Here is a 15,561-nt window from a genome sequence, read left to right as displayed (position 1 = left end):
ACAGTAGAAGTACACGTAATAAAAGTCACCAGCATTTCTATGTTTCTTTTTTCTTCCGCTTTGGAATCACTGATCGCGTCTTTAATGTTCCAGATTCATGTCTAAGATGATGATGATGATGATGATCGTCAATGGACTTATCCCTAGCCACTTTGCGATTCTAATATCACTCAAATTATGCTGTTTTGTGGTTGAATGCGACCTTTTATTAGTCAAAACGTGCAATTGTTTGTACTTGCCAAAATTAAACATTTTCAAGCATAAAAATGGCTACATGGAATTAAATACAAATTTAAGACATTCAGAAGAAGCATTCAAAGACATTGTGATGATATGTAGCATTCTACACTGCTCACTAGGTGTCAGTAATGTAATGTTGGGGGAGACACACAAGCACCAAACTTTATTGCAGGTCTGAATGATCCCACAACAGACATAATCAGCCTTAATAAGAATTAATGGAAGCCGTAACCCACACCAAGCTAAAACTCAACTCTAAACATATGTCACTTCCTGTCTACAACATCTCACTCAGATGCCCTGGAACCGGAACACATTTACAACAACATACACAAGCATTTATATAAGCCTTAAATGGCTTATTTTCTCTTGTCGTGTCTACTATATTGGGAAATAAGAATGTAAATGTTCCTATAGGGGTGTTATTTCATGTCTAGAGGGCTCTAATAATATAAAAAACGCATATAGAAGGTTGTAAACAGATTTTCTATACCACAAAAATATTCAATTTATAAATTAATCTGAGGAAATTCACTTATCACAGTCAGGTCTGGAAGTAATTAACTGCGATAAATGAAGGTTTACTGTAAATTCCTCACTTAATTCAAGTTGAGACACAGTCGAAAGTTCTTGTTTTTTTAATGCACAAGACCAGACACACACAAACTAAAAGCACATCTAAAAACTTCAAGGTAGGGCTTAACAAAGAAGAAACTGATGTTTGAGTTGGTTCAGAAACAGTCTCAAGTTCTTGTTTTTTAATGCACAAGATTAGACACATGCAATCCAGAAAATCATATGTAAATGTTACACTTAGGGGGGAAAAAGTGGGCTAATAAATTGACAATAAAAGCATAAATACTGCGGATTTCAGAAAACAACAGATGGAATGATACTGCACTCTACAATAAGCAATGAAGTCTGTAAAATTAATTTTTTTTTAATCCAAAAATTGTTACAACTATAATGATGAAAATGGTAATATTAGTGATGATTATAATAATGGTGATAATAATAACAATAATAATGGTAATAATGATAAAGATTATAACAAAAATGATAATAACAATAATAATATTATAATGATAATAATAACAGGGGAAAACAAGACTGTGGCATGAACATGATTATATCTTGCAAAAAGGGGTAGGCATTTATAAGCTTTTGCTTCAGCCTACTCCTTTTGGGCTTGTGATCAGATAGTTGAATACAGATGTAAATAATGGAAAATTATATTTTGATTGATGTAAGAAAAATAATTTCATATATTTGCCCCAAAAAAAAAAAACGTCATTGTCTATTGTCTACAGTGGTTCTCTACTAGTGGGTTGCACCATTTTGATTGGATCTACTTTACTCTACTGTTTTTGTTATCGTTCGACATGACAACAAATTCAAATTGCTCTTCTCAACGAGCAATTTGACCCCCGCCCCCCCATCCAAAATCGCCCACTTAAAAACATTGAGGTTTAAAGTTGACACCAACACCGGATTGCCTACACTCATGTTTATTATGAAGGTCACATGACAATAACTTCCAGCTTTTATTCCATAGACCAGCGGTAAAAAAAGAACAACATTAAAACACACACAAAGACCAAAAAACGCGGGCCACATTTGTCTAACTATCAGCATGTCCTCGTCCCCGCTGGAAGACATGACAGGACAGCACAGAAGACACTTTACATACTACATGGACATCTGATTACTGGGGGGGGAAAAAACCAGTAGACATAAAAGAAAACACCCCACAGTTGAACTTGACACACAAAACAAGAAGAGAACATGAAGAAATGAGATTTAACGATAACACTTTGAAAAGGTTTTGAACCTCACATTGAAGCCTGAGAATGATTGCTACGATGAAACTATGATGCTAAAACCATTTCATCTGTCATGGTTTCATGCTTTTATTACATCACAGATTTCATATTTAAAAAAACATCTTTTTGTAATCACAACTGCTTGTTTTTTTTCACATCAGCGTGAAATCCATTAAAAAATCAAATATGAGAAAGCCTGATTGTTTTACAAAACCATCTTGAAGACTGTTGATAGAAACTGTTTGGAAAAAAAGACAGGCACTTAAGAAAAACGGAAAAAAGGGGACTGGCTGGATGTCATGACTGTCCACCCGCCGACAGAAGCTTTCTTGTTCTGATAAGACTGCTCAATTGCTACATTGCAAATTGCCGTAACTTAATAAAAATAATATTAATAATAATGATAATAGTACATTTTATTTGTATAGTGCTTTTCATGAGACTCAAAGAGCTTTACAGTGAGATAAAAACAAAATAAAGCTGAATAAAAAACAAAGTAGAAAAGCACAATAAATACAAACAAAATAAATTAAATATAAAAAATGAAATACATATATTAAATATCATAATAATCAGTAACAGTAACAATTAAATGAAATACAAAAATAATGAAAAAGAAAGAAATAATATTAATTCGGTAAATAAATAAAATAATATGAGTAAAATGAAAACATCCATATAAAAATATAAAAGCTAAATTAATTAAAATGTTAATCAATAATTTTTTTTAAACAATAAAAATGCAAATAATTTTTAAAATTACCGGTAAAATTATAATTAAAAAAAACACTTGCTCAGTCAGTAAATTAAACATTATAAAAGCTAAATTAATTAAAATGTTAATCAATAAATTTCTTTTTAAACAATAAAAATGCAAATATTTTTTTAAATTACCGGTAAAATTATAATTTAAAAAAACACTTGCTTAGTCACTAAATTAAACATTTTACTAAAACAATACATTTCTTGTTCAATCAATAAAACATAGTAATAATTAAAAAGAGTGATAATAACAATTCGGAAATTAAATCATTAAAATAGAATTAAAACAAAAACATTTGATTAAATATCAGTATATCAGTCAATTAAAAGATAAACAAATAATAAAAACTAATACAAATATAAAAGCAGAAATAATTTTTAAAAATCACTTGTTCAAGTATTTTCTAAATTAAACCTGTAAAATCAACGCAAATACAAAATAATAAATATAAAACATAAAAAACCTTGTTTAAACTCATATGCTCATTGGTAAAATAAACATTGAAATAAAATACATAATTCACATGCTCAGTGAATAAATATAAAAAGATGATCTGTGTACAAATATCCTTGTCTTGATCACATAAACCAACTGAACTTCTGTGGACATGATGACCAACCTCCTTTCTCAAGAGTCACGTGATCAAGGAGTCCTATAAGGAGAGCTTCAAGAGGGCTACAGTTCCTATTTGGTTGTCTTCTGCTTCTGCTTTCCAGTGGAGGAGCACCAGTGGGTGAGCACCAGTTTCATATCTCTGGATATTGGACACCAGGGGTTCAGAAACCAGTGCTGAGGGTGTCTGTCTCCGTGGGGGTCTTGCGCGGGCTGGGTAGGCTCTTCAGGTACTCCAAATGCCTGCGGGCCTCGGCCTGGTTCTGCCTGACGTAGTAGACCACATACACAATCACCATGAAGAACCACACAAACATGGTGACCAGCATGGCCACGTCGGTGGTTTTCCTATGCAGGCTGCAGAAATTCACCCCAGAGTCCAACAGCCTGACGAGAGGCTGTCCGGCGTGTTCTCCGAGCCCCCCCAGCTCTTCCCACCTACTGGACTCGCCGAGCCCCCGAACGGAACTCTCGCACACGATGCCATTGACCGTCTCGGGTTCCAAGTTGAGCGTCTCCATGAGTTCCTGCAGGGTGCAGTCGCAGTGCCAAGGGTTGTGATAGAGGCGGGTCTTTGCTTGCGTTGACCCGAACTCATCCCTGCTGGCTTGTCTCAGCTGGTTATGCGACAGGTCGAGGAGGCGGAGCTCCGGCCCCAAGTGCCGCAGGGCGCCAGAGGACAGCGTGTCAATGTGGTTGTGGGACAAGTAGAGGTCCCGCAGGTGGACCAGCTCGCTGAAGGCACTCTCGGGAATGCTGCGGATGTTGTTGCGCTCCAAGTGGAGGGAGACGGTGTCCGGCGGGATCCCCTGAGGGATCTCCTGCAGGCCGGCGTCGGAGCAGAGCACAGTGGACGTGTCCCAGGCACAGTGGCAGCTGGCTGGACACTGGGGGGACGCTTGGCCCCACAGAGACGTGGAAAACAACAGGATGCATAGCCATGGCAGAAGAGCGCCACCTTTAGATCGTCTTCTCGTGGTGATGCTGGTCCATCTGTCCTCACACGGGCCCGAGTACATGGCCTCACCATAGCCCCCCGACGCACAACATGATGATGTCACCAGCAGAATCTGACAGAGGCAGGAAAACCTTTCAGTTAGTCATGTGACTCAACAAGGAACTTTCTCTCATGAAATCATTAGAAAGGTCAGAGAAGAAATGGTCACACTAAAATGATGATTTGATGATAATAGATTATCCTTGAACCTAAATAAAAATAAAATCATGCTATTTGGTAGCAGCAGAAAGGACACGTACCAGCAAATACAAATACACGGTGTAGACATTGAAAGGGTGAAAGAAAATACATTTCTGGGGATCACAATAGATGAAAATATGAGCTGGAAACCTCATATTACAAAATATACAACATAAGGTCGCCAGAAATATTTCAATATTAAACAAAGCAAATTTTTTTCTCAATCAGAAATCACTCCACACTCTTTATTGCTCTCTGGTTCTACCATATCTTACTTATTGTGTGGAAATATGGGTTAATAGCTATAAAAGTAATCTTCACTCGCTAAATGTACTGCAAAAAAGGTCAGTAAGGATAATTCATAATGCCGCCTACAGAGAACATACTAACTCCTTATTTCTAAAATCACAAATACTTAAACTTTAAACTGATATAGTTCATCTTCAAACAGCTAAAATAATGCATAAGGCTAAAAATAACCAATTACCTAAAAATGTCATCCAATACTTCTCTACAAGAGAGGAGAAATATGATCTCAGGGAAGAACTACATTTGAAACACTTATATGCTAGGACTACGTTAAAAAGCCATAGCATTTCAGTATGTGGAATCAAACTATGGAATGGATTGAGTAAGACCCTCAAACAATGCACAACGATGAGCCAATTCAAGAAACAATACAAGCAGTTGATGTTTGCTAAATACAAGGATGAAGAGTCTTGAACCAGTCATGATGTGCTATACATATCACTATATTGACACTTACTATGGTACCCATTATGTCATTGGATGGTCATATCACCTCGTACATGACAAAAATAAAATGAAAAAAAAAAAAACGTAAAATATATTTGGAAAGCAGGAAGTGAACAAATGTAACAGTTACTGGTTATAAAAGTACCAGATGGAGGGGTAGAATTTAATAAGCTTTGCTTCTTCCTACTCCTTTTGGACATGTGGAACTGTGAACTGATTATGGGATGCATTCAATTGTAATGTGATGTATGTTCAAATGAAATAAAACCATTACCATTACAAAGTATATCAAGTACATTAATCCACACAATTAATGAGTTATTTATTTACCTGTTCAATCAAAAAAATAAAACAATTTCTGTGGTCTAGAGTGACTTCCTGATGTGTAAACAGCAGATTTCTGCATTAAAATGATGAGACATGACCATCCATACCATACGTACAGTATAGTCTGACCCTCATCAATACGTCTCAGTTACCCATCTATTTATCTTCCCATGATGCCGTATAAGCCCCTGGCTCCATCATATTTCATGGCTGTGCGTGTGTGTGTGTGTGTTATGCATGCATTGTAAGTGACGAAAAGGGGGAGGGATCGATGTGTAAGTAAGGCCCACCGCACGTTATTAACGCTGAGAACATCAATCCAGCTCGCGTCTCGTAGCGTCAATAAAAGACAAAGCAGGGAGAAATAGGCCAGCAGTGGGCGGCTCCGAGGATCCTCCCTTTTGCACTTTGGCAAAAGTTCAAAATGAGATTTTATATCATAATAATTTATTATGAGATAACTGTGGCTAATATTGTGTATAAGAACTAAGTAAAATTATGATATTATATATGCAAGGCAGGACCCCGAGGTGGCATATTTGGATGATATGAGTGTTGCTATGACGCCATGAGGTGTTGTCCATTTTTATCATTCAAACAGACAACAGAGACACCGTCTTTGCAACTTGGATCTCATTAAACTGAGCAGGCTGTGGCCGGAGAGCCGAGATTATACGTGTGCAAATCTATTTTAGAGCCCCATTACTTCACCTGTCTGCCTGCGAGACTTTTGATCCGCAGTATGTGGGGCCAAAAAAATGATGTCAGCTCGATATTTATTATATGAGATGGTGCTCTTTGTGTGTGTTTTCCACAGCTTTATTAATGAGGTGCTTTTTTGTTTCTATACATAAAATACACTCCAACAGCAACACGGATAGTTATTGCTGCATGACCATGCAAAAGCAGACAGAAAAAAATTGGAGAACTATTATTCCCATTTACACCTTGTATGCTTCCTACTGGTATTATAGGCGTGGGTTCATTTGTTTTGGATGTGATTAACAAGGTTACATCACATGCTGATGTAGAGCTTATTTAGTCCTACCCTTTCTTACTGGTACTTTAAATGTTACCATGCATGCATCATAATTCCCATAAGTCCATTTATGAACTCAAGTCAATAAACAAAATAAATTTGAATTGTAACTAATGTCATCAATATTGTGTACTTTATATAGTATTGTTGAATATATTTGTTTGTTTTGGGGGTTTAGGGACCCCTTAAAGTGGAGAATTTATAGTATTGTTGAACATATTTGTTTGTTTTGGGGGTTTAGGGACCCCTTAAAGTGGGGAATTTATAGTATTGTTGAATACATTGGTTTGTTTTGGGGGTTTAGGGACCCCTTAAAGTGGGGAATTTATAGTATTGTTGAACATATTTGTTTGTTTTGGGGGTTTAGGGACCCCTTAAAGTGGGGAATTTATAGTATTGTTGAATACATTGGTTTATTTTGGGGGTTTAGGGACCCCTTAAAGTGGGGAATTTATAGTATTGTTGAACATATTTGTTTGTTTTGGGGGTTTAGGGACCCCTTAAAGTAGGGAATTTATAGTATTGTTGAATATATTTGTTTGTTTTGGGGGTTTAGGGACCCTTTAAAGTGGGGAATGTATAGATTGTTGAACATATTTGTTTGTTTTGGGGGTTTAGGGACCCCTTAAAGTGGGGAATTTATAGTATTGTTGAATATATTTGTTTGTTTTGGGGGTCAGGGACCCCTTAAAGTGGGGAATTTATTGTATTGTTGAACATATTTGTTTGTTTTGGGGGTTTAGGGACCCCTTAAAGTGGGGAATTTATAGTATTGTTGATTATATTTGTTTGTTTTGGGGGTTTAGGGACCCCTTAAAGTCAGGAATTTATAGTATTGTTGAACATATTTGTTTGTTTTGGGGGTTTAGGGACACCTTAACATTTTTTGAATTCAAACAATTTTGAATTCCATAAGTGTGAAGTCCACCCGCTACATAAGCTCAGGGTCTGCCAAGAGTCCCACTCCCACAGATGTCCAGATAAGGAGTAACTTCTGGTAATGACACAGCATTAGTTATCACTCTATTTAACTGTTGCTGAATAAATGAGTGGAGCTCCTTCTCCCTCATTTTCTGGTAGACAAATTATCTTTTTGAGGGCTTTTACATACTTGAAAAACTTCCCAATCATGCAAGCAAAAATTTACATATTTTAGGAGGTCGGGACCCTCAGCAGGAGAGTTACAAATAGCTGCCACCAGTGACTGACAGGAAATCATGATAGGATGCACCAACACCACCAAAGAGCTGATGCTGTACTGTACTCATACTGTATGTGGGCTCCCATTTTGGTCTGCAGATGGCATTTTACAGGTATTTGGGTCATTTCTATGTTTTCTGTCCAAGTTTCTGATTTGGACAGTGTTGAATTTCCGCTGTAGTATATGCCCTTGCTCAATAAAAAATGGCCTCAAATGGTTCCCGGGGCCACATTTTGCATACCCCTGGCTTATCCAGCAGTGAAAGAAAAGGGGGGGGGGGAATTGTTGAACATATAAATATATAAACAAGTTCTAAAAAAGTAAATAAATAAAATAAAAGTACATACATAGTACATTAATTACATAGAAATAATAAAAAAAATATACAAAATACATAAAATATTACAGGAATAAGAAATTGAAATAGTCAAAACCAATATATGTATACATAAATAAAAATGTAGAAATATCTACATAAATTTAAATAATAAAAAATAATTTTAAAAATAACTAAAATAAAATAATAAAGAATAATTCATGAATAATAGATAAATACACATAATTAGAAATATAAATAACATTTAAAAAATGGCACAAATATGATTTGTCGTGTAGATTTACAACGTTTCTACCTGATTAACAAAGTACCTGTATTAATAACTGTAACATAGTCACTTCCTACAGAGGTTCAAATCTACACACAAACAGTTGAAGGTAAAAGGCGAATGACAAGAACATTGTAGCTCATTTTTTTGTAGCTGTATTTTTTAAATCATAATATTTTAAGGTTTAAAAATGCAGGAATCCACTTTTCCTTAGAAAAGGAAAAAACTACTTACATGTGAATGGCTGCTCTCAAGTAATAGATGTTCAAATCCTGTTGCGGCTTTTCAGCACCTTCTTCCCAAAGGCTGATTATCTGTCATCTTTCTGTCGCGTACATACAAACATTTTATTAGTGTTTTCTTCTTCTGCTCTGCTGTGTGTCAGCTGGAGGCTTCATCAATGACTGGAGGAGAGAGAAAGAGGGCTTAGAATAAAGAGGAGTGGGCGTGGCTTTCTCTCTCACACACACACACTCGCTCTCTCTCACACACTCCCTCACACACTCCCTCACACACTCCCTGACACACTCCCTCCCCACCAAGGTGCATTTTACTTGTCCTCACCCTTGTTTACCTACACGTGACCTCCTAGTTCTACTCCTTTCCTATTTCTCATTGATGTCATCTACAAGATCTCTCCACTGAGAAGATGTGAAGGGGGCATGAACATTTGAAAAGGACGGGAAGCTGGGGTGGGGGATAATATGAAATGGCACGGGTGCAAAAAAAAAAAAAAAAAAAGCATCAAGAATTGTGAAAAAGGGGTGGGGAGATGAGCTTATATGTGATTTAGTGGTCACAATATTAGGTACATCACATTCTATAGTAAAATCAAATACAAAAAAAAATGAAGTGACTAGCAGTAACCTTATCAATGTTGATACATTATGATAAGATCCAAAACAAGAGCTGGATTATTCAACTAGAGAGTTGACCCCCCAAGAGACCCCCAACAAAATTGAAATTATTAAAAAAAAAACCAACCGTTTCCTGGCTAATGGGGAATAATAATAAATATATACATATTAATTATACATTAATATTCATTCATCCACTTTCAGTACTGCTTAGCCTCACTTGGATTGTGGGGTAAGATAAGGCACACCCTGGACAGGTCGCATATATTAATATAACATATTTCATGTATAATTCAGCTATATTGCGATTTACACTTTAAATATGCATAGTTAATTGGTGACACCAAATTGTCCATAGGTATGAATGTGAGTGTGAATGGTTGTTTGTCTATATGTGCCCTGTGATTGGCTGGCCACCAGTCCAGGGTGTACCCCGCCTCTCGCCTGAAGACAGCTGGGATAAGCTCCAGCACGCAAGAGACCCTCGTGAGGATATGCAATAGAAAATGAATGAATGAATGTATGGTAGCTAGGAGACCTGTGTTCGATTCCCCCCTCGGCCATCTCTGTGTGGAGTTTGCATGTTCTCCCCGTGCATGCGTGGGTTTTCTCCGGGTACTCCGGTTTCCTCCCACATTCCAAAAACATGCTAGGTTAATTGGTGACTCCAAATTGTCCATAGGTATGAATGTGAGTGTGAATGGTTGTCTGTCTATATGTGCCCTGTGATTGGCTGGAGACCAGTCCAAGGTGTACCCCGCCTCTTGCTCGGAGACAGCTGGGATAAGTTCCAGCACCCTCGCGACCCTCATCAGGATAAACAGTATAGAAAATGGATGGATGGATAGTCTTAGTCTGACCTTTTCTCCTTGTGTCAGTATGTTCACTCTTTAAATGTTACCATACATGCATCGTGACCCTCATGAATTCAATTCATAAATTTGATTCAAGTTGAACTGTACCAATGAACTACTTTATAGTCTTACACAGCGATAAAAAGAAATAATGTTTTGATTATTTTGGGGGTTTAGTGCCCCCTGACTCCAACTGCTTTGAATACAAATTTAACTTAACCTGAGGATGTTTAACAGCTGTTGTTTCATAACATGTTGCGCTAAATTGCTTGAGCGTGAAATACACCCTTTACATAAGCTTGAGGTCTGCCGAGAGGAAGGATGGAAGGATGTCCAGATAAGGAGTAACGTCTTGTAATGCCATGTCATGAATAAACCAATAGATTATTTTTAAAAAAAATGCAACGCAATTTTTTCCATCTGGCATCTTCCAATGGCAAGGCACATATAGACAAACAACCATTCACACTCACATTCATACCTATGGACAATTTGGAGTCACCAATTAACCTAGCATGTTTTTGGAATGTGGGAGGAAACCGGAGTACCCGGAGAAAACCCACGCATGCACGGGGAGAACATGCAAACTCCACACAGAGATGGCCGAGGGGGGAATCGAACACAGATCTCCTAGCTACCATTTCATCTTAGCTACCAGCTTCATTCATTCATTCATTCAGTCATTTTCTACCACTTTTCTACCACGTATCCTCATTCCTGTTTTTGGAATGTGGAAGGAAACCGGAGTACCCGGAGAAAACCCACGCATGCACGGGGAGAACATGCTAACTGCATACAAAGAGTCCCAAACAGGGATTCAAACCCCTGATCTCCTGACTGTATGCTTAACATGCTAACCACTCTATTTTGTCTTGACTCTTTTTTTTCTTTTTTTCAGCAGCAGTCCGTATATATGTAGCTGTACATGTCTCTAAAGTATATCAATTTCTGTAGTATTGCTTCTTAAGAAGCTATAATAAAATGCATACTAAAATATGAGAGCTGTACTTTTAAAGCTGATGGATTACATATCTAAACCAAAGTCGTAAATCTCTATAACAATTGCCTACATAATGAAAAAATTTATATTCTTGCAGAGAGAGTCCTGCTGCTCTCTTTTTTTTTTTTTGCAAGTAAGTAAGCAAAAAAAAAAGTGTCAATCTGCCAAAAGGCCCTCAGGGTGTTCATGGCTTCCTCCTCTCCTTCCCCATGCAGCATGCCCTTCACCCATCAACTTAGTCAAAACTGACATTTCCAGGCCTGACAAATGTGATCTAAAATGCTGCAAGAGAAATGTTTCTCACTTATTTTTCAGCGACTTTTTGCATTTATTTTTATTTTTTTATCTCCTCCTCTGACAGAGGACACACACAGCTGCATAGGGACGAGCTGTACCTTTTTTTTTTTCAAGAACGAAGAGAAGTCAAAGAAGCACATATGATATGCAGCAATAACAAGAGTCGAGCATCTGTTTGGGGATGGCCTTGACTAAGTGGACTCCGCCAAGTGAGGGCATTATCTATTTCAGCAAAACACAAAGCGGAATGAAGCTAAGCTGCAAACATTGGCTGATAGCAGAAAAAAAAAAAAAAGATCCATCAGCAACAAGCAAGGATGTGATTGTGAGGACTGAAGAAGAAGAAGAAGAAGGAGGACATTTACAAAAGAACACACACACCCTGCAGTGTGGACGTGAGTGAGCCTGATAGAGTGCTGAGGAGTCATAAAGGAAAAGCAGCGGAGCGTTCCTTGTCAGCCGCCTGCCGTTCTCACAGGATTCAATCCACTAAAAACAGGTCAGGATGGGGGCAGGTGCTCCACTCAGCCTCTACGTAGCACAGTGGAACCTTTAGTGTTGGGTACAAATGCACACGACAAAAACATGTGCAATCTGTACATCAGTAGATGGAATACAAACAACAGAAAATATAATGGTTGTTTGTCTATACAGTAAAGTCTCGTTATATCGATATTGTCGGGAGTCGGAAAAAATATCGATATAACCGGACTGTCGATATATCCGATCCTGCGCCGAACTGCATTAAAAGTGGGCAATAATGCACTCGGACGGCTGCGTTCGTGGTTTCTCTCGTGTGTATAGAATCTATACACACGAGAGAAACCACGAACGCCAGCATGTACATATGAAAATCAGTGATTATTGCAAGCGATAAAAAGATATCTGAATACAACACAATTAAATACATGTATTTGTACGCTTGTGTCTTCGTTGGAATAGGTGTGTATGCTATGTCAGTTGGTTCTTCTGTTGCAGGCATGTGTTTGGCCTGCTATGTGGGGCGGGTTGAGCATGACCTGTGAACCAGGAAGTGCGGGAATCGGTGGAAGCAGCCGTTCGCCGTGTTCTATTTTGGTATTGAAATCCTTAAGCAAAGATTGATTTAAGCTGCTTTTGTATCGATATAAGCAGACCAAATTGGCTGGCAGGAGATGAAAAGGGCATTGTAGTAACCGGATTATCATAATAACCGGGTATCGTACTAACGGAACTAATTATATCATAAAAGACAAGAAATTTGCCGGGAAATGAAAATAATATCGTAATAAGCAGTAATTCGTTATAACCGATATCGATATAACGAGACTTTACTGTATGTGCCCTGTGATTGGCTGGCGATCAGTCCAGGGTGTACCCCGCCTCTTGCCGGAAGACAGCTGGGATAGGCTCCAGCACCCCCGCGACCCTTGTGAGGAAAAGCGGTAGAAAATGAATGAATGAATGAATGAAGAACACAACATATAGGAAATGCTCTAATTAACACCTTTATGGTATTAAGGACCATAAAAGCAATACAGGTTTGTTACACCCGTAAACGTAATAACTGCAGCTTTGAATGTAACAATCCCACAAATGTAATAAATTTCCCACAAAAAAAGAGAATTATCTTGTTAAAATCCTCAAAATGACATCTACACCTTCTCCCTCATTAAAAGAAGAAATAACAAACCACAAAGAATATTGTCTCATGTTACATTTGCAGGAAATTCAGTATTACGTTTGCAGTAGGCAAATTTTATTTTGTCGGAAATTTATTACATTTGCGGGATTATTACATTCAAAGCTGCAGATTTGTATTACGTTTGGGGTTTATTACCTTTTTGGGCAGTTATTACATTTGCGGGTGTAACACAGCTTTTTAATGAACTATAGCAAGTCTCCTATATACCAGCCATGTTGTTTGGTCTAGAGACAGTACCACTGAGGAAAAAGACAGGAAGCGGAACTGGAGGTAGCAGAGATGAGAATGCTGAGGTTCTCATTGGGAGTGACCAGGATGGATAGGATCAGGAAGGAGTACATGAGAGGGACATTACATGTTAGAGGCCTTGGAGATAAAGTCAGAGAGGCCAGACTGAGATGGTTGGGACATGTCCAGAGGAGAGATAGTGAATATATTGGTAGAAGGATGCTGCCAGGTAGGAGGCGTAGAGGAAGACCAAAGAGGAGGTTTATGGATGTAGTGAAGGAGGACATGAGGGTAGTTGGTGTGAGAGAGACAGATGTAGACGACAGTGTTGGTTGCTGTGGCGACCCCTGAAGGGAAAAGCCCAAAGAGAAAGAAGTTTCCGGGTGCGTTCGCTACTTCGTGCAGTGCCAAAAAAACCACAAGCTCTGATGCAAGTTTTTAACTCTAAAAGATGGCAGTAGCTGCATTTGAAGTAATCCAAGAGGTTGGCTTTATCTACCTCTTCATGCGCTGTAAAATGTTGGTAAATTGGCAACACAAGTCTCCTCTATGTATGACGTGTGTTACAAAGCGGTGGTATGGCCGCCACGTTATGTCGTCATGACGCACACTGGACATCAGGAGAACCACCTGTTGTGGCCACCATTCTGCAGGGAAGACATGGTGCTGCCATTATTAATGTTGACTAATGGTAATGGTGATTAATTGATCTACTTGTTTTGATCTGATAAATCTAACAAGTGGAAGAAATGTAGAATTACTACAACCCAAGTGTTAAACGCTGTCAGAGACACTGGGAACACCAAGGTAGGTTGGATTGCAAGGTTTAAAGTGCAAACTTCCATATTAAAATCACAGTAGCGATTCCATAGTTCACCGTCTGATTGGCTTCTGGCTGTTTCCACATTTCCAGAAATTAGCATAAATGAATCATGTCCAATTATTACTCAACTGCTGGGTCGGGACCCCAAAGTGCATGGCAGTGAAAAATTACATTAAAATATTTAATTGGTTGATACACTGCGGTCTATTATGTTTATTTTTAAATATTTTTAAAATATTACAGATTTTTTTTCTTGATACTGTATATACAAATACTCATTTATATATAGGCATTAATACATTTAGAAGATGTAATTGAGGATATTTTTGTTTAAAATGATGCAATGCATGTGTTTTGAAGGTTATTCTACCAAGTGGGTCATCACTTAATGACCATGGCAAAATGTAGACCTCAGGACGAGACCAGCTGAGTACCCCTCGATTAGGTAAAAAAGTTCCCCAGCTATTACAGCATTCATGGTGAGTCAACATGATAACACATTTGAATCATAACACACAGAGATAATACATTTTTTTTTAAATCCTTTGGGGCAGAATATTCCATTACTGCATTCCGTTATGATATCCTATTGTGAGTCAAACAGCAAAAGCACACTATATATATTGTAATCTTGTTTGTGTGTTGGCAGGTTATTTTCTAGTTCAGGGTTCTCCAACCTTTTTTGTTTTTTTTTCCTCTGAAAGCTACTTTTCCAAAATGAAAATGGCCGAGAGCTACTCATTTATTTTCATAGCTTATTTCAACCCAAACAAAGCCACTAAACTTGTTTTGCCAGAACATTATCAAAATGTTGCTATCTGCAACTAACCTCAAACATGTTATTCATCTGCAATGTGCACGGTTCTTCCAACTTTTAGAGTATTGCGACTATAATAGCTACTTATAATTATAGCATATTATAGCATAATATTATATTATATTATAGCTACTACTCCGGTTTCCTCCCACATTCCAAAAACATGCTAGGTTAATTGGCGACTCCAAATTGTCCATAGGTATGAATGTGAGTGTGAATGGTTGTTTGTCCTATTTGTCCTATATGTGCCCTGTGATTGGCTGGCCACCAGTCCAGGGTGTAACCTGCCTTTCGCCCCAAGACAGCTGGGATAGGCTCCAGCACGCCCGTGACCCTCGTGAGGAAAAAGCGGTAAAATTATAAAACATGTTTAGAGTTAGCGTTTATGGCTTTCTGGAACTGATTAATTGGATTTATATTATTTTCTCGGTTAGCAT

General features: G+C 37.9%; 1 protein-coding gene across 1 annotated transcript; it reads right to left on the bottom strand.

The window, feature by feature from the left end:
* Positions 1–2,039: 2,039 nt before the first annotated feature.
* On the bottom strand, positions 2,040–8,965 carry LOC131106220 (leucine-rich repeat-containing protein 3-like). Its single transcript, XM_058055090.2, has 2 exons — positions 8,799–8,965; positions 2,040–4,508 (listed from the first exon to the last, which is right to left on the bottom strand). Exon 2 carries the CDS (start codon positions 4,455–4,457, stop codon positions 3,603–3,605), a length of 855 nt encoding a protein of 284 aa, XP_057911073.2. The 5' UTR covers positions 4,458–4,508; positions 8,799–8,965; the 3' UTR covers positions 2,040–3,602.
* Positions 8,966–15,561: the final 6,596 nt, after the last annotated feature.

The sequence above is a fragment of the Doryrhamphus excisus genome, linkage group LG18, assembly GCF_037039965.1.
Source record: "Doryrhamphus excisus strain RoL-2023G ecotype Guam linkage group LG18, RoL_Dexc_Guam_v1.1, whole genome shotgun sequence".
NCBI classification, from domain to species: domain Eukaryota; kingdom Metazoa; phylum Chordata; class Actinopteri; order Syngnathiformes; family Syngnathidae; genus Doryrhamphus; species Doryrhamphus excisus.
The sequence above is the reverse complement of the archived record's forward strand: the minus strand, read 5'-3'. Positions and strand labels throughout refer to the sequence as shown.